General features: G+C 46.1%; 1 protein-coding gene across 3 annotated transcripts in view; it reads left to right on the top strand.

Annotated features, from left to right (window-relative positions):
- ARHGEF10 (Rho guanine nucleotide exchange factor 10) overlaps positions 1 to 19,589 on the top strand; it is a 949,815-nt gene that overhangs the window by 195,092 nt on the left and 735,134 nt on the right. For all 3 annotated transcript variants that reach the window (XM_069235817.1, XM_069235818.1, XM_069235819.1), the window contains one exon: positions 703 to 782. In XM_069235817.1, the coding sequence (XP_069091918.1) occupies positions 703 to 782 (80 nt within the window). The remainder of the gene's footprint in view (positions 1 to 702; positions 783 to 19,589) is intronic.

Raw genomic sequence — 19,589 nt, 5'->3', positions numbered from 1 at the left:
CCAGAGAAATGTATCCTTACTAATCTTTTCAATTAATTTAAGTGTTAAATATACTGTATAGAAATAGTTTGAGTGTATATGTATGTAAGCACAAGAATTAAGCGATTATGTATGACTTTAAAATAGTACTTCAGAGGTGTAAAAAATATATGCAAACTATACAGTTTTTTTGTAGCAGCTACTGATTAGCTGTATTCACATACATAAGGATTATGAAGCCACAAAATATAGGAACAGTTTGAAATATTATTATTAGCCCATGATATGATCTAATCATTAATTAGACCATAGTAATGTTGGGAGCTCCATTGAAGACAATAGAGTGATCTGAGCCTCTAATGGCTGGTAAAAGGCAGAGCTCCAACATTCCAATGTTTGTTTCAGAAAGTCCTCACGGTGTCCAATGGGAATTCAATTCCCCCAGACTCTGTGAGGCATTTGTTTTATTTATTAGAACATTCTGCCCTCTTTGGGCAAAATGTTCCAATAGCCTTATAGCCCTCTGTAGCTGGGCTATACCAGCCATTAAAGTTCCACTCGCTTCGGCTTGGACTTTTAATGCCCAGAGCTGCCTTTATTAGCAATATACCTCTCTGTGGTGGGCTATGAGGCTATAATAAATGCCATCAATCAATGCCTAAATTGTGGACAGTGAATGATTTGGATCTGCTGAAGATTTCTTATTTTTTTGTCACTTTTAAGAGAAGACATTCAAGTCAAAGGAGAAGAAAATATACTAGCCAAATGGGTTGCTGATCCAGCCAACACTGAATGGATGGAAAGTAAGTTGGTGTGCTTAATGGTATCTATTTCTATTTGTTGTGCAGTCATTCTTCTCCATTAGGTTCTGTACATCTGTTGTCCACTTCAAAAATGTGCAGAGACCTTAGGAAGGGGAGTTATGTGAACACAGATGCTGCAAGAGACTCAGGGGGTCATTCCAAGTTTGGCGGGCGGCGGTTGCCGCCCGCCAAACTTACGCCGCCACTTGCCCGCTCCATGGTCAAAAGACCGTGGGGCCATTCAGACTTTCCCGCTGGGCCGGCGGGTGCCCGTCAAGGGAGCACCCGCCGGCCCAGCGGGAAAGGCCCTGCAACACAGAAGCCGGCTCCGAATGGAGCCGGCGGTGTTGGAGGGGTGCGACGGGTGCAGTTGCACCCGTCGCGATTTTCACTGTCTGCTATGCAGACAGTGAAAATCATGCTGGGGCCCTGTTAGGGGGCCCCTGCACTGCCCATGCCAGTGGCATGGGCAGTGTAGGGGCCCCCAGGGGCCCCAGGACACCCGTTCCCGCCATCCTGTTCCTGGCGGTAAAAACCGCCAGAAACAGGCTGGCGAAAGGGGGTCGGAATCCCCATGGCGGTGCTGCTCGCAGCGCCGCCATGGAGGCTAGCCCAGCCAGGGGAAATCCGGCGGGAAACCGCCGGATCCCCTTTTCTGACCGCGGTTTTACCGCCGTGGTCAGAATGGTCAGGAAAGCACCGCCAGCCTGTTGGCAGTGCTTTCCGTCGTTCACGGCCCTGGCGGATTTTACCGCCAGGGTCGGAATGACCCCCTCAATATTATTTAGCCCTTGACATGTGTCCATTCTGTCCGTTAGGTAATTGGAGGCTATATCCTTAACCAGTGGTGGACTGACTGCCCTACATAGAGTTCCAGAGTTAGCTCACTGAGATATCTAAGCCTGCTATGGAATTGCAACACCAGAGGGTCCTTTGTAGGTTTTAGTGTTGTCTGAGAAGCATGGTGGAGATGCGCCATATTGTTTTGCTCTGCTCTGCACTTCTGTCTTTTTTCAACACAAGTGTTCACTTTGAGGGTTTTCTATCTCTGTGTTGGGTCCATTAACACAAGATCTAGAACTTATGGACCTCAAAGCAGAGGATACTCTTCCAGGGTGCAATGACTCTGGTCCCTTGGTTCCATATCCCATGACACTTGTAGTGTGAGATTGAAGTTGTTTTCTTACTAAAAGTAAAAAACTTCACCCAGGTTGTGGGTGCTTGTAAAGCATTGTGCCACCTTTTCTCCAGGGCTGCACTATGTTATACTTTGATATTGAAACTCTGAATCACTGTGTGCGCACTCTCCTCTTAAGGGCAACCCTATAAGAAATTATTGCTACAACAGGGTAATGCTTTTTAATAACCCCGGATTTAAAGTCTGTATATTTTCACAATCCAATATAACCCGCCTTCAACAGTATTTGAGATTTGTGCTTTCTAGCTACCAGATGATCACATTTTATCAAGCGAACAAGTAGTCAAAGTCTTGCCAGCCAGGTTTGCCTAATTTTGCAATTTAGTACCTAAAATCTCAGAATTCAGCAATCAGCATTTGCATAAATAAATTGAATATATGGACATAATTAAGGAATCCTTTGCTAATCATCAAATATAAATGCTTTGTGTAAGAAATTGGGTTATTGTTTGCAAGGGGTGAAAACTCTACTCAAGCAACAATCACAGTCTCTATCAGGGTGAACCACAAAAGTCACTAAATTAACCTGCGCTCAGCCATCTAGTATCTTGGCACATTAAGCAGTCAGACTTAACTTAAAGGCAATGTGTTCAGTATTTGTGCAGCACTCAAACAATACTAAAGTGAAAACAAAACACTCAAAAAATGCCAACTCAATTTAGAAACATAGAACACATTTTAATGAATTAAATGACACAATGAACAAATTAAATTCAATCAGTAGAAGCAGAGTTATGAATTTTCAATGTTTTAAGTAAAAATTGCACCTAAAACATCAAAGCGTCAACCCCTGGTATCTGGACTTGTGAGACTGGGGAAAATTCAAAACATATTGTTATGTCCCTGTAGCTCACACAAGGGGTCAGCCAACTAGTCATTGGAATCACTTCTGATGGCCCTAGGTACAGTGAGATGGTCCAGTTCTCCTTAAAGCAGCACAGCAGGCCTTCAAATAGCAGAGCAGACCTCTGATAGGTGCAGGGAAGTGCTCTGGGTGTCCAGGCAGTCCTCCCGAATTCTTCCACATGTCCAGGAGTGCACTAAAGAGGTGTTCTCAGGGTCAAATATTTATACCAAGTTCCAACCTTTAAGGTGGGGAAGTTCCCAATTCTACCCCCATATCTGGTTCTGGAAAGTTCATCCCTTGCATTGCCAGTGCTCCAGTAAGTCTGGGGTAACAAAAGATTGGTGTCGGGCTCCTTTGTGTGTTGTGGAGGCAAGCTCTTTGAAGTGTAAGTGGGGCAGGGAATTGCTCTGGCCCTAGCCATCTAGCAGAATGACCCATCCTCCCTACACCCATACACTTTGTCTCACTGTCTGGCAGGAACACATGGCCCCTATCAGCAAAGCCATTCACAGTTGTGTGCCCATGACACTGCCAGAAGCACAAAAATGGTTAGGGAAGGAAAATGCCATCTTTCTAAAAGTGTCATTTTCAAAATTATGACTTAACATCCAACTATACCTTTTAAGAAGATTTTAAGTTGAAATTAATTTGAGTTCAAACATAATATTTCTACCTGCTTCCAATCAAAGGTTAGCACTTATTACATGTAAAAAGGTAACCCAGTGTTATCCAGTGGGAGAGGTATGCTTTACAGTAGTGAAAAACGAATTTCAGGGTGTTTCACTACTGGAGCATGTAAAACTTAAATCCACATGGCCTGCTTTTTAAATACGGTGCACCCTGCCTTAAGGGCCTTTCTGGCGTACTTTAGGGATGATCTAAATGTTTTAAAAAGAAAGGTTAAAGCCTGACAGATGGTTTATTTTGACAGGTCAAAATTGCAGTCTATGATTGCACTGCAGGCTACATTGGCAGTCCTGAAAGATACTTTAGTGTTGTGGCACAACGAGTGCTGCAGGCCCCACTAGTCTCATTTAATGTACAAGCCCTGAGTACATGCAATAACACTTTATTAGGGACTTAAAAGTAAATTAAACTTGCCAATCAGGTGTAGGCCAATTTTACCATGTTTAAGGAAGTGAGCACAAGCACTTTAGCACTGTTAACACCAACATTTTGGGGGAAAGACCCAACAAAAGATGTTAGGTCTAACACTTTGCAAACCACTTTATTACACAGGATACTGACCCTCTTCATGCTTCTGTCAAGGACATGATTCGGTATCTACCAGGCGCAGCCCGTCCTTTAGGGCAGAGGGGCCATGCCTCCCCACCTTTTGCCCCTCATGCAGACTGTCTGTCAGGCTGAACAAAGGTCAGCCTGACAGACACTCTTCATGTTCAGGTCAGGCAGCCAGGAGCAGACATGTGCGATTTGCATAGACTCCTGGCTGCCTGAGCTGAACTTTGCTGGGCTGAGGAGGTCACAGCTCCTATGGGCGTGACCGCTTTGGCTCATCAAAGGTGCCTTGAGGCCCTCCCCTGGGTGATGAGGAAAGCGTCACTCATTGACTTCGACCTCAGCGCTTCAGGTTTAACCCCTGAAGCACCCAGGGTGAGTGTCAATCAGTGACAGTTCGTCACAAAGTAGGGTGGGGTCAGCAGTCCCTCTGACCCCATCCCACTCTGTGACGAGGCTGGGACTGCTGCCTTCCCTCATTGGCTGACCTAAGGTCCGCCAACCCTCCTGGGACCGCTGAGGCTGAAGGTAAGTGTGTGTGTGATCTTTTAAAATGAATGTTGGTGTGTGCGTGCATGTTTGAATGCTATGAGTGTTGTTAATGGATGTGGGTGCCTGTGTGCATGTGTTGGTGAAAGAATGAGTGTGTGTGTGATCTTTTAAAATGAATATTTGGTGCGTGCGTGCATGTTTGAATGTTATAAGTGATGTTAATGGATGTGCGTGCGTGCTTGTGTGTGTGTGATCTTTTAAAATTAATGTTTGGTGCGTGCGTGCATGTTTGAATGTTATGAGTGTTGTTAATGGATGTGCGTGCGTGTATGAAATAATGAGTGTGTGTTATCTTTTAAAATGAATGTTTGGTGAGTGCGTGCATGTTTGAATGTTATGAGTGTTGTTGATGGATGTGCGGGTGTGTGTGTGTGAAAGAGTGAGTGTTGCGTTTGCTTCCAGCCCACCCTCCTAAAGCTGCCGGCCACCACTGATATTTACTTACGGTAATGTAAAATTATAATAACCCCCAGCAGTTGATGAAAGGCTGCTGACCCGTTCACATCTAAAAACTACCCATCGTTTTACATTGAGACCCCACTGAAGCTGTTTGGCCCTGTATTACATCCCTGATTTGTACCCTCTGGACAAAACCAAACTCATGACTGAATTCTTAGAAAGCTCACGCTCAAACTTTTCATGAAAGGATGGAAAAAGGTCTTCTCAGGTAGAAAATCTCTGCTCTTACATGGAACATAAATGCTGTGGAAGCAATCACTTTTTACATCAATTTAGTGTATTACAGGCTTTGGCAATAGGCAAAACATATTTGCAAGAGCTTATTGATAGTATTGTTATACACACATTCTATATCTGTTGGGCGTCAGCGTATCTTATTGGCTAGTCTTTCTTATTACAGTTAGACTGTAGTTGGCCAGTTCTGAACATGCTATTTTCATCCTCCTTCCCCACTTCACATCAACCACTTCTCTGGGGTAGTTCAGGAGACAGCTTTACAGCCTACATGTAGCAAGTGAAACTTGAAAAATATGTGATCCAAGTGGAAAATATTACCAGTAACTGTCAATGTGCTGCTTATGCTATGGCAGATTCACAAGTGACTGTAGCTCCTTTTAGAGTTTTATTAAAAGAAGAGGATGATGTTTAGCAGAGAGTCCCTGGCATGCATCATGATGGGGGAAATGCTCATAATCTGAGGTGGAGTTGTGTCCTGATGCATTATGGGATTAATGGACTTTGATTGTGAGTCATTCAAGTCATATCTAAAACCGAAAACAAAGACTTAAAAAACGCAAAGCTGTAGTATTCTAGATCCAAGTCTAGACCATAGCTATAAGGCCTTCTCTGTTCTCTTTCTGGATGTGTGTATTGGAACGAGAAAAGTCGAAGTTTAACTAACTCCTGTTAAAACTCTGGAGTTAGCACGCCTCATCAGTTGCTTTTCATCAGACCAGATTTATGAGAAGCCGATACCTGATGGGCACCAATACAGTACCTTTTTACTGAGAATCTCCTTATTCTAACATTATTCTTTATTTAACCTAATTTTACCAAGTAAATTTGTATTGTGGACATGCAAATGAATGCAATAAAAACTATACTCCAAACATATTCAGACTTTAAACAGTGCGTTGAACGTATTATAGTATATCGCACCGAGAGCTATGGGAAAACCAGGATGAAGCCTATGCAACCCAATATAAAAAAATATTTAAATATGCTTATGGTAGAGATTGTTTTCAATGTTTAATGACGTGCTACACTCATTTTTTAATAATTACAGAGATAATGTTGGTCATTGTAGGGAAATTTGAGAGACTATAAAAATTATGTTTTGTCGGCATCTGGAGAATTATCACGCTGTTGAGGAGACCCTGAACGTTTAGCCTCCTCATTAGAAGTAATTCTCAAGAAGTACATGATGAAATTTATTCATAGTCATAAAGTTAATTTTCATGCCCAGCAAGCTGTGAAAAAGATCAGACAGTACTGTGGTACTAGGACAAAAAGTTTGTTAAAAAATATTGTTTGATAAAATATAAGTGTACTTAATTAAACAAGTTATTTTTCTGGCTGGCTAGTGACATATTAAGCAGTATAGTTAGCATTTTGTCAAGATATTTGTTAATAAAATTGTAAATTAAGGCACATGGGCTTTTTCTGAACACTGACTGATTTATAATTACTGCAGTATAGGTATAAGTATTTGTATGAATTTCCACGATGGATGATGCTCCCTTTGTCCTGTGTCTTGAGCACATGCCCCCCCCACCTCAAACCACTGCTCAAAAGCAGTGCCTGTACTACCTCTCTCAGCCTGTGCCATTTGTTTCTGAACGACCAGGGATATGATATGGAGGTACTGCTGCACATACTACTTTGGGGGCTACTCATCGAGCTGCATCTCCTTCAAAGGCATAGCTTCGGAAGGGTGTATGAGGTGTTACACCCCACTAATAAATGTATTTTCTGATGAATAGTTGAGCACAGAGGCTTTCAATTGGGTATGGTGATGTGTCTGTCAAATTTCAAAAAGTATTTATGCACACACACACACACACACACACACACTGACACACATACACACACTACTCTCTGTTTTGGAAGCCCTAAAAATGTTCCTTATTTTACAAAATATTGTGTTTCCCTCATTTAGTACTCCTATCAATCTTCATATCTCTGTTTCCACTGCCTCTTATGCTCCTCTTGTGTGCCCTGCTTGACATATAATGTATTTTGACATTGCATGCTAGCGTGATTGTCGGGAAATCTGAAGCTCACACCCCCTCAAACATACTGACCAGGAAACGTCCCTGATCTCCTCCTTCTAAAAAACCTATTGAAATTTGTGTTTACTGCTCTGTGTGTCTGGGGAGAACCACACTCATACTGAACCTCAGCTACCTGCCCTTTCTGCAGATGTCCTGTGCTTTTTAGGTAACCTACTGTGGATGGTATGAACTCCCTGGATCTACTTCTTGGGGAAGTTAGCAGCTAGGTTCAGCGAGGTGTATCTTCAAGTCAGTTGGAACAGGGAGGTTGGTTACATGAAACAACAAGGCTGTTGCTATTTCAAACTGATGTTTCACATTATTCTGTGATGTCAATCATGTTTGAAGTGCAGTGTAGAGTGAAGTTGTACTAGTCCTCCTTCTGTGTACATGCTGTGGTAGAGGTGTACTATACACTAATATAGATAGAGCAGCTGAAGCAGTAGCACCACAGAGTTGGATAAAGCCTCTCCTACTGTGAGCTATGAGATGCAGAAGGTAACATATTGTCAGAAGCTCGATTCGCATCTGGAACGGAGCCAGTATCAGTGACCCTAGCATAGACCCACTTACTTTGCACCTCACACTTTATCCTTCACAGTTTTTTCTTTCTTTTCCATTTCCTGCTCCTCTGTCTCTTCCAAACCCCAATGGCTCCTCTGTGGCTCCTCACATTGTGTCTGGAGACAGGCAGCTGGTGTTTCCCTTGTTTTTGCTCTTGTGTACATGTTTTTAAAGAAAGCCTTTGTCTGCTGGGGTGATGTTGGTGTTGCTGCTTCCTACATATTGCTTTGACCTCCTGGTCAAAGCTGCAGCAATGAACAACGTTCTCACAAATGCCATGAATCCACATCCATTGCTGCTTCTCCTCATCTATTTGCTAACCCAATAGAATGAGCCTCAAGGGAGGAGCTACGAAGACCTGCTCTCTAAACACATATATGTGGGATACCAATGAAAATGTGACTGGCATAACAATTTATGATCAAGGAGGTCCCTTCTAATGCTGTTCAAAAAACAGCTGTTCCACAAATTGCCTTTGTGACATGAATTCACTCTTATCATTGTCTTGGTGGTTGTATTCCAAGTGAACTGTTAAGGTATCATACAAAATGGCGTCCCTTAAGGCAGCATGGAGAGTAGGAGACAGGTGCTCATTTTGTGACTGAAGATAAGGCACTATCTAGAAGCTTTACTGGCCAATATTGCCACCTTGGAAACTCGAATGTTTCATTGCTAGTTTGATTTTAACAGAAGGTTTACTATATACTAACTGCAAAATGTATTCAATATTTGTAAATGCAAAAGATATGTACTTTTTGTGAGTTCTTAAATACACAAAACTTAATGAATTGTCAGCATTAAAATGAAAAACAGTTTTAACCTTCATTAATATGGTGCAGGTTCTTTGGTCAAAAAAGTTAATGCAATATGGATTTGCTGCTAAGCTTGTTAACAAAAGCGAGGTAAAGAGCCCCAGTATTCTTTTTGTGTCCATGCTATTAAAGTATTTGTTTTAGGGAGTGTATTGAGTGGGGCATTTCAGACACAGAAGGACCTACCTTCTTGACATTTGAGACCTATGGCGGCCACACACATCAGACCACCATGACCCAATAAGTTAATACATACCAAACACAAAGAGGTGAGGGGAATACAATACCTCCCATTTGCAGTATAGTAAATACAGTGCATGATAACACTAGGTTCACTCACAAGTATTGAAGTGCTCACTATTGTTAGTGCAGCCAGTACTGGGTTTCTCTGAATATATTTCTGGATTAAACTCCTTCATCAACAGAGAGAAACAAATGGTTATTGGGTGCTTGAAAATGCTGTTCAAAGATTTGAGAGATTTGGTACCACTTCAAGAGCGCAGGAGCATCTAAAGGGGGTTATCAGTTCAGTCACTCTAAGGAAAGCACACTACCTGGCATACCAATGCAAAATTTCTCCCAGATGTATTATTGCAAATACAGTGGATAATAACACTTAGTTTAGTTTACTCACAAGTATTGAAGTGTTATCCATCATCAGCACAGTCTGTGCTTTATATCTCTGGACACGTGTGTAGGAAGTTGGCTCTGTATGTGCTATTTCAAAGTAATGAATAGCATGCACAGAGTCCAAGGGTTCCCCTTAGAGGTAAGATAGTGGAAAAAAGAGATAATACTAATGCTCTATTTTGTGGTAGTGTGGTCGAGCAGTAGGCTTATCAAAGGAGTAGTGTTAAGCATTTGTTGTACATACACACAGGCAATAAATGAGGAACACACACTCAGAGACAAATCCAGCCAATAGGTTTTGTTATAGAAAAATATCTTTTCTTAGTTTATTTTAAGAACCACAGGTTCAAATTTTACATGTAATATCTCATTTGAAAGGTATTGCAGGTAAGTACTTCAGGTACTTTAAATCATTACATTAGAATGTATACTTTTGACATAAAACACAATAAGCTGTTTTAAAAGTGGACACAGTGCAATTTTCACAGTTCCTGGGGGAGGTAAGTTTTTGTTAGTTTTCACAGGTAAGTAAGTCACTTACAGGTTTCAGTTTTTGGTCCAAGGTAGCCCACCGTTGGGGGTTCGGAGCAACCCCAAAGTTACCACACCAGCAGCTCAGGGCCGGTCAGGTGCAGAGGTCAAAGAGGTGCCCAAAACGCATAGGCTGCAATGGAGAGAAGGGGGTGCCCCGGTTCCGGTCTGCCAGCAGGTAAGTACCCGCGTCTTCGGAGGGCAGACCGGGTGGGTTTTGTAGGGCACCGTGGGGGACACAAGTCAGCACAAAAAGTACACCCTCAGCAGCGCGGGGGCGGCCGGGTGCAGTGTGCAAACACGCGTCGGGTTTGTAATGGTTTTCAATGAGAGATCAAGGGATCTCTTCAGCGTTGCAGGCAGGCAAGGGGGGTGCTCCTCGGGGTAGCCACCACCTGGGCAAGGGAGAGGGCCTCCTGGGGGTCACTCCTGCACAGGAGTTCCGTTTCTTTAGGTGCTGGGGGCTGCGGGTGCAGAGTCTTTTCCAGCCGTCGGGAAAGGGAGTTCAGGCAGTCGCGGTCAGGGGGAGCCTCGGGATTCCCTCTGCAGGCGTCGCTGTGGGGACTCAGGGGGGACAACTTTGGTTACTCACAGTCGTAGAGTCGCCGGAGGGTCCTCCCTGAAGCGTTGTTTCTCCACCAGTCGAGTCGGGGTCGCCGGGTGCAGTGTTGCAAGTCTCACGCTTCTTGCGGGGAGTTGCAGGGGTCTTTAAAGCTGCTCCTTGAAACAAAGTTGCAGTTCTTTTGGAGCAGTGCCGCTGTCCTCGGGAGTTTCTTGGTCTCTTGGAAGTAGGGCAGTCCTCTGAGGATTCAGAGGTTGCTGGTCCTGGAGAAAGCGTCGCTGGAGCAGGGTTCTTTAGAAGGCAGGAGACAGGCCGGTAGGACTGGGGCCAAAGCAGTTGGTGTCTTCTTTCTTCTTCTGCAGGGGTTTTCAGCTCAGCAGTCTTCTTCTTCGGTAAGTTGCAGGAATCTAAATTCTTAGGTTCAGGGGAGCCCTTAAATACTAAATTTAAGGGCGTGTTTAGGTCTGGGGGGTAGTAGCCAATGGCTACTAGCCCTGAGGGTGGGTACACCCTATTTGTGCCTCCTCCCAAGGGGAGGGGGTCACATCCCTAATCCTATTGGGGAATCCTCCATCTGCAAGATGGAGGATTTCTAAAAGTTAGAGTCACTTCAGCTCAGGACACCTTAGGGGCTGTCCTGACTGGCCAGTGACTCCTCCTTGTTATTCTCATTATTTTCTCCGGCCTTGCCGCCAAAAGTGGGGGCCGGGGCCGGAGGGGGCGGGCAACTCCACTAGCTGGAGTGTCCTGCGGTGCTGGCACAAAGGGGTGAGCCTTTGAGGCTCACCGCCAGGTGTGACAGCTCCTGCCTGGGGGAGGTGTTAGCATCTCCACCCAGTGCAGGCTTTGTTACTGGCCTCAGAGTGACAAAGGCACTCTCCCCATGGGGCCAGCAACATGTCTCGGTTGTGGCAGGCTGCTGGAACTAGTCAGCCTACACAGATAGTAGGTTAAGGTTTCAGGGGACACCTCTAAGGTGCCCTCTGGGGTGTATTTTACAATAAAATGTACACTGCCATCAGTGTGCATTTATTGTGCTGAGAAGTTTGATACCAAACTTCCCAGTTTTCAGTGTAGCCATTATGGTGCTGTGGAGTTCGTGTAAAACAGACTCCCAGACCATATACTCTTATGGCTACCCTGCACTTACAATGTCTAAGGTATTGCTTAGACACTGTAGGGGCACAGTGCTCATGCACTGGTGCCCTCACCTATGGTATAGTGCACCCTGCCTTAGGGCTGTAAGGCCTACTAGAGGGGTGACTTATCTATACCTGCATAGGCAGTGAGAGGCTGGCATGGCACCCTGAGGGGAGTGCCATGTCGACTTACTCGTTTTGTTCTCACCAGCACACACAAGCTGGCAAGCAGTGTGTCTGTGCTGAGTGAGGGGTCTCCAGGGTGGCATAAGACATGCTGCAGCCCTTAGAGACCTTCCTTGACATCAGGGCCCTTGGTACCAGGGGTACCACTTACAAGGGACTTATCTGGATGCCAGGGGGTGCCAATTGTGGAATCAAAAGTACAGGTTAGGGAAAGAACACTGGTGCTGGGGCCTGGTTAGCAGGCCTCAGCACACTTTCAATTCAAAACATAGCATCAGCAAAGGCAAAAAGTCAGGGGGTAACCATGCCAAGGAGGCATTTCCTTACACAACCCCCCCCCAAACGAAAGAGGATGAGACTAACCTTTCCCAAGAGAGTCTTCATTTTCTAAGTGGAAGAACCTGGAAAGGCCATCTGCATTGGCATGGGCAGTCCCAGGTCTGTGTTCCACTATAAAGTCCATTCCCTGTAGGGAGATGGACCACCTCAACAGTTTTGGATTTTCACCTTTCATTTGCATGAGCCATCTGAGAGGTCTGTGGTCAGTCTGAACTAGGAAGTGAGTACCAAAGAGGTATGGTCTCAGCTTCTTCAGGGACCAAACCACAGCAAAGGCCTCCCTCTCAATGGCACTCCAACGCTGCTCCCTGGGGAGTAACCTCCTGCTAATGAAAGCAACAGGCTGGTCAAGGCCATCATCATTTGTTTGGGACAAAACTGCCCCTATCCCATGTTCAGAGGCATCTGTTTGCACAATGAACTGCTTGGAGTAATCTGGAGCTTTTAGAACTGGTGCTGTGCACATAGCTTGTTTCAGGGTGTCAAAGGCCTGTTGGCATCGTACAGTCCAGTTTACTTTCTTGGGCATTTTCTTGGAGGTGAGTTCTGTGAGGGCTGTCACAATGGATCCATATCCCTTTACAAACCTCCTGTAGTACCCAGTCAAGCCAAGGAATGCCCTGACTTGAGTCTGGGTTTTTGGAGCTGCCCAGTCCAGAATAGTCTGGATCTTAGGCTGGAGTGGCTGAACTTGGCCTCCACCTACAAGGTGTCCCAAGTAAACCACAGTTCCCTGCCCTATCTGGCATTTGGATGCCTTGATAGAGAGGCCTGCAGATTGCAGGGCCTTCAAAACCTTCTTCAGGTGGACCAGGTGATCCTGCCAGGTGGAGCTGAAGACAGCAATATCATCAAGATAAGCTGCACTAAAGGATTCCAACCCAGCAAGGACTTGATTCACCAACCTTTGGAAGGTGGCAGGGGCATTCTTTAAACCAAAGGGCATAACAGTGAACTGATAATGCCCATCAGGTGTGGAGAATGCTGTCTTTTCTTTTGCTCCAGGGGCCATTTTGATTTGCCAGTACCCTGCTGTTAAGTCAAAGGTACTTAAGAATTTGGCAGCCCCTAATTTGTCTATTAGCTCATCAGCTCTAGGAATGGGATGAGCATCTGTCTTGGTGACAGAGTTGAGACCTCTGTAGTCCATACAAAACCTCATCTCTCTCTTTCCTTCTTTGGTGTGAGGTTTGGGGACTAAGACCACTGGGCTAGCCCAGGGGCTGTCAGAGTACTCAATTACTCCCAATTCCAGCATCTTGTGGACTTCCACCTTGATGCTTTCCTTAACTTGGTCAGACTGTCTAAATATTTTGTTTTTGACAGGCATGCTGTCTCCTGTGTCCACATCATGGGTACACAGGTGTGTCTGACCAGGGGTTAGGGAAAAGAGTTCAGCAAACTGCTGCAGGACCTTCCTACAGTCAGACTGCTGTTGGCTAGAGAGGGTGTCTGAGTAGATCACTCCATCCACTGAGCCATCTTTAGGGTCTGATGAGAGGAGATCAGGGAGAGGTTCACTCTCAGCTTCCTGGTCCTCATCTGTTACCATCAACAGATTTACATCAGCCCTGTCATGGAAGAGCTTAAGGCGGTTCACATGGATCACCCTCTTGGGGCTCCTGCTTGTGCCCAGGTCCACCAGGTAAGTGACCTGACTCTTCCTTTCTAGTACTGGGTAAGGGCCACTCCATTTGTCCTGGAGTGCCCTGGGAGCCAAAGGCTCCAGGACCCAGACTTTCTGCCCTGGTTGAAATTCAACCAGTGCAGCCTTTTGGTCATACCACAACTTCTGGAGTTGTTGGCTGGCCTCAAGGTTTTTACTTGCCTTTTCCATGTACTCTGCCATCCTTGAGCGAAGGCCAAGTACATAGTCCACTATGTCTTGTTTAGGCTCGTGAAGAGGTCTCTCCCAGCCTTCTTTCACAAGAGCTAGTGGTCCCCTTACAGGGTGGCTAAACAGAAGTTCAAAGGGTGAGAACCCTACTCCCTTCTGAGGCACCTCTCTGTAAGCGAAAAGCAGACATGGCAGGAGGACATCCCATCTCCTTTTGAGTTTTTTTGGGAGCCCCATGATCATGCCCTTTAATGTCTTGTTGAATCTCTCAACAAGGCCATTAGTTTGTGGATGATATGGTGTAGTGAATTTATAAGTCACTCCACATTCATTCCACATGTGTTTTAGGTATGCTGACATGAAGTTGGTACCTCTGTCAGACACCACCTCCTTAGGGAAGCCCACTCTGGTAAAGATACCAATGAGGGCCTTGGCTACTGCAGGGGCAGTAGTCGACCTAAGGGGAATAGCTTCAGGATACCTAGTAGCATGATCCACTACTACTAGGATGTACATATTTCCTGAGGCTGTGGGAGGTTCTAGTGGACCAACTATGTCCACACCCACTCTTTCAAAGGGGACCCCCACCACTGGAAGTGGAATGAGGGGGGCCTTTGGGTGCCCACCTATTTTACCACTGGCTTGACAGGTGGGGCAGGAGAGGCAAAACTCCTTAACCTTCTGGGACATATTGGGCCAGTAGTAGTGGTTGACTAACCTCTCCCACGTCTTGGTTTGTCCCAAATGCCCAGCAAGGGGAATATCATGGGCTAAGGTCAGAATGAACTCTCTGAAACCCTGAGGCACTACCACTCTCCTAGTGGCACCAGGTTTGGGATCTCTTGCCTCAGTGTACAGGAGTCCATCTTCCCAATAGACCCTATGTGTTCCATTTTTCTTGCCTTTGGACTCTTCAGCAGCTTGCTGCCTAAGGCCTTCAAGAGAGGGACAGGTTTCTTGTCCCTTACACAGCTCTTCCCTTGAGGGTCCCCCTGGGCCTCAGAGCTCAACCTGATAATGTTCCAGCTCCATAGGCTCAGTTCCCTCAGAGGGCAGAACTTCTTCCTGAGAAAAGAGGTTCTCTTTTTCTTGCTGTGTTGCAGCTGGTTTCCCAGCTGACTTTCCTTTCCTCTTGGTAGGCTGGGCCTTTCTTCCAGACTCCAGCTCTACTTTTTCACCCTGAGCCTTGCACTGTGCCCTTGTCTTGACACACACCAGTTCAGGGATACCCAGCATGGCTGCATGGGTTTTCAGTTCTACCTCAGCCCATGCTGAGGACTCCAGGTCATTTCCAAGCAAACAGTCTACTGGGATATTTGAGGAGACCACCACCTGTTTCAGGCCATTGACCCCTCCCCATTCTAAAGTTACCATAGCCATGGGATGTACTTTAGTCTGATTGTCAGCGTTGGTGACTGGATAAGTTTGTCCAGCCAGGTATTGGCCAGGGGAAACCAGTTTCTCTGTCACCATAGTGACACTGGCACCTGTATCCCTCAGGCCCTCTACACTTGTCCCATTAATTAGGAGCTGCTGCCTGTATTTTTGCATGTTAGGGGGCCAGGCAGCCAGTGTGGCTAAATCCACCCCACCCTCAGAGACTAATGTAGCTTCAGTGTGACACCTGATTTGCTCTGGGCACACTGTTGATCCCACTTGGAGACTGGCCATTCCAGTTTTAGCTGGAGTGGAGTTAGAAGTGGTATCTTTCTTGGGACAGGCCTTGTCTCCAGTTTGGTGTCCAGACTGACTACAGTTACGACACCAGGCCTTTTTGGGATCAAAGTTTTTACCCTTGTACCCAGAATTGTTTTGTGAAGAGGCTCTGGGCCCACCCTCCTGTGCAGGTTTTTGGGGGCCTGTGGAAGACTCTTTACTATCTTTGTTTTTGGCTGTCTCACCACCCTTCCCCTGGGGAGGTTTTGTGACCCCTTTCTTTTGGTCACTCCCTGTGGAAGTTTTGGACACCCTAGTCTTGACCCAATGGTCCGCCTTCTTTCCCAATTCTTGGGGAGAAATTGGTCCTAGGTCTACCAGATGCTGATGCAGTTTGTCATTGAAACAATTACTTAACAGGTTTCTTTCACAAATAAATTGTACAGCCCATCATAATTACTTACACCACTGCCTTGAATCCAACCATCTAGTGTTTTTACTGAGTAGTCTACAAAGTCAACCCAGGTCTGGCTCGAGGATTTTTGAGCCCCCCTGAATCTAATCCTATACTCCTCAGTGGAGAATCCAAAGCCCTCAATCAGGGTACCCTTCATGAGGTCATAAGATTCTGCATCTTTTCCAGAGAGTGTGAGGAGTCTATCCCTACACTTTCCTGTGAACATTTCCCAAAGGAGAGCACCCCAGTGAGATTTGTTCACTTTTCTGGTTACACAAGCCCTCTCAAAAGCTGTGAACCATTTGGTGATGTCATCACCATCTTCATATTTAGTTACAATCCCTTTAGGGATTTTCAACATGTCAGGAGAATCTCTGACCCTATTTATGTTGCTGCCACCATTGATGGGTCCTAGGCCCATCTCTTGTCTTTCCCTTTCTATGGCTAGGATCTGTCTTTCCAAAGCCAATCTTTTGGCCATCCTGGCTAACTGGATGTCCTCTTCACTGGAGTTATCCTCAGTGATTTCAGAGTTGTTGGTCCCTCCTGTGAGGGAACCAGCATCTCTGACTATTATTTGTGGAGTCAGGGCTTGAGAGGCCCTGTCTTCCCTAGATAGGACTGGTAGGGGGGAATCACCCTCCAAGTCACTATCATCATCCTCTGAGTTGCCATCCTCAGAGGGGTTGGCCTTTTCAAACTCTGCCAACAGCTCCTGGAGCTGTAGTTTGGAAGGTCTGGGGCCCATTGCTATTTTCTTTATTTTACAGAGTGACCTTAGCTCCCTCATCTTAAGATGGAGGTAAGGTGTGGTGTCGAGTTCCACCACATTCATCTCTGCACTAGACATTATGCTTCTAAAAGTTGGAATACTTTTTAAGAATCTAAAACTAGTTCTAGGTTCTAATTCAAACTTTTACCAAACTTTTAAACTCTAAAAGAAATGCTAAACAGGATCTAACACAAGGCCCTAGCAGGACTTTTAAGAATTTAGAAAAATTTCAAATTGCAAAAACAATTTCTAATGACAATTTTTGGAATTTGTCGTGTGATCAGGTATTGGCTGAGTAGTCCAGCAAATGCAAAGTCTTGTACCCCACCGCTGATCCACCAATGTAGGAAGTTGGCTCTGTATGTGCTATTTCAAAGTAAGGAATAGCATGCACAGAGTCCAAGGGTTCCCCTTAGAGGTAAGATAGTGGCAAAAAGAGATAATACTAATGCTCTATTTTGTGGTAGTGTGGTCGAGCAGTAGGCTTATCAAAGGAGTAGTGTTAAGCATTTGTTGTACATACACACAGGCAATAAATGAGGAACACACACTCAGAGACAAATCCAGCCAATAGGTTTTGTTATAGAAAAATATATTTTCTTAGTTTATTTTAAGAACCACAGGTTCAAATTTTACATGTAATATCTCATTTGAAAGGTATTGCAGGTAAGTACTTCAGGAACTTTAAATCATTACATTAGCATGTATACTTTTGACATAAAACACAATAAGCTGTTTTAAAAGTGGACACAGTGCAATTTTCACAGTTCCTGGGGGAGGTAAGTTTTTGTTAGTTTTCACAGGTAAGTAAGTCACTTACAGGTTTCAGTTTTTGGTCCAAGGTAGCCCACCGTAGGGGGTTCGGAGCAACCCCAAAGTTACCACACCAGCAGCTCAGGGCCGGTCAGGTGCAGAGGTCAAAGAGGTGCCCAAAACGCATAGGCTGCAATGGAGAGAAGGGGGTGCCCCGGTTCCGGTCTGCCACCAGGTAAGTACCCGCGTCTTCGGAGGGCAGACCAGGGGGGTTTTGTAGGGCACCGGGGGGGACACAAGTCAGCACAAAAAGTACACCCTCAGCAGCGCGGGCGCGGCCGGGTGCAGTGTGCAAACACGCGTCGGATTTGTAATGGTTTTCAATGAGAGATCAAGGGATCTCTTCAGCGTTGCAGGCAGGCAAGGGGGGGGCTCCTCGGGGTAGCCACCACCTGGGCAAGGGAGAGGGCCTCCTGGGGGTCACTCCTGCACAGGAGTTCCGTTTCTTTAGGTGCTGGGGGCTGCGGGTGCAGAGTCTTTTCCAGCCGTCGGGAAAGGGAGTTCAGGCAGTCGCGGTCAGGGGGAGCCTCGGGATTCCCTCTGCAGGCGTCGCTTTGGGGACTCAGGGGGGACAACTTTGGTTACTCACAGTCGTAGAGTCGCCGGAGGGTCCTCCCTGAAGCGTTGTTTCTCCACCAGTCGAGTCGGGGACACCGGGTGCAGTGTTGCAAGTCTCACGCTTCTTGCGGGGAGTTGCAGGGGTCTTTAAAGCTGCTCCTTGAAACAAAGTTGCAGTTCTTTTGGAGCAGTGCCGCTGTCCTCGGGAGTTTCTTGGTCTCTTGGAAGTAGGGCAGTCCTCTGAGGATTCAGAGGTCGCTGGTCCTGGAGAAAGCGTCGCTGGAGCAGGGTTCTTTAGAAGGCAGGAGACAGGCCGGTAGGACTGGGGCCAAAGCAGTTGGTGTCTTCTTTCTTCTTCTGCAGGGGTTTTCAGCTCAGTAGTCTTCTTCTTCGGTAAGTTGCAGGAATCTAAATTCTTAGGTTCAGGGGAGCCCTTAAATACTAAATTTAAGGGCGTGTTTAGGTCTGGGTGGTTAGTAGCCAATGGCTACTAGCCCTGAGGGTGGGTACACCCTCTTTGTGCCTCCTCCCAAGGGGAGGGGGTCACATCCCTAATCCTATTGGGGAATCCTCCATCTGCAAGATGGAGGATTTCTAAAAGTTAGAGTCACTTCAGCTCAGGACACCTTAGGGGCTGTCCTGACTGGCCAGTGACTCCTCCTTGTTATTCTCATTATTTTCTCCGGCCTTGCCGCCAAAAGTGGGGGCCGGGGCCGGAGGGGGCGGGCAACTCCACTAGCTGGAGTGTCCTGCGGTGCTGGCACAAAGGGGTGAGCCTTTGAGGCTCACCGCCAGGTGTGACAGCTCCTGCCTGGGGGAGGTGTTAGCATCTCCACCCAGTGCAGGCTTTGTTACTGGCCTCAGAGTGACAAAGGCACTCTCCCCATGGGGCCAGCAACATGTCTCGGTTGTGGCAGGCTGCTGGAACTAGTCAGCCTACACAGATAGTGGGTTAAGGTTTCAGGGGACACCTCTAAGGTGCCCTCTGGGGTGTATTTTACAATAAAATGTACACTGCCATCAGTGTGCATTTATTGTGCTGAGAAGTTTGATACCAAACTTCCCAGTTTTCAGTGTAGCCATTATGGTGCTGTGGAGTTCGTGTAAAACAGACTCCCAGACCATATACTCTTATGGCTACCCTGCACTTACAATGTCTAAGGTATTGCTTAGACACTGTAGGGGCACAGTGCTCATGCACTGGTGCCCTCACCTATGGTATAGTGCACCCTGCCTTAGGGCTGTAAGGCCTACTAGAGGGGTGACTTATCTATACCTGCATAGGCAGTGAGAGGCTGGCATGGGACCCTGAGGGGAGTGCCATGTCGACTTACTCGTTTTGTTCTCACCAGCACACACAAGCTGGCAAGCAGTGTGTCTGTG

This window comes from Pleurodeles waltl, chromosome 5 (genome assembly GCF_031143425.1).
Source record: "Pleurodeles waltl isolate 20211129_DDA chromosome 5, aPleWal1.hap1.20221129, whole genome shotgun sequence".
Taxonomy (NCBI): Eukaryota; Metazoa; Chordata; class Amphibia; order Caudata; family Salamandridae; genus Pleurodeles; species Pleurodeles waltl.
Note: the sequence above shows the minus strand (reverse complement) of the source record. Positions and strands in the feature narration are given on the sequence as shown.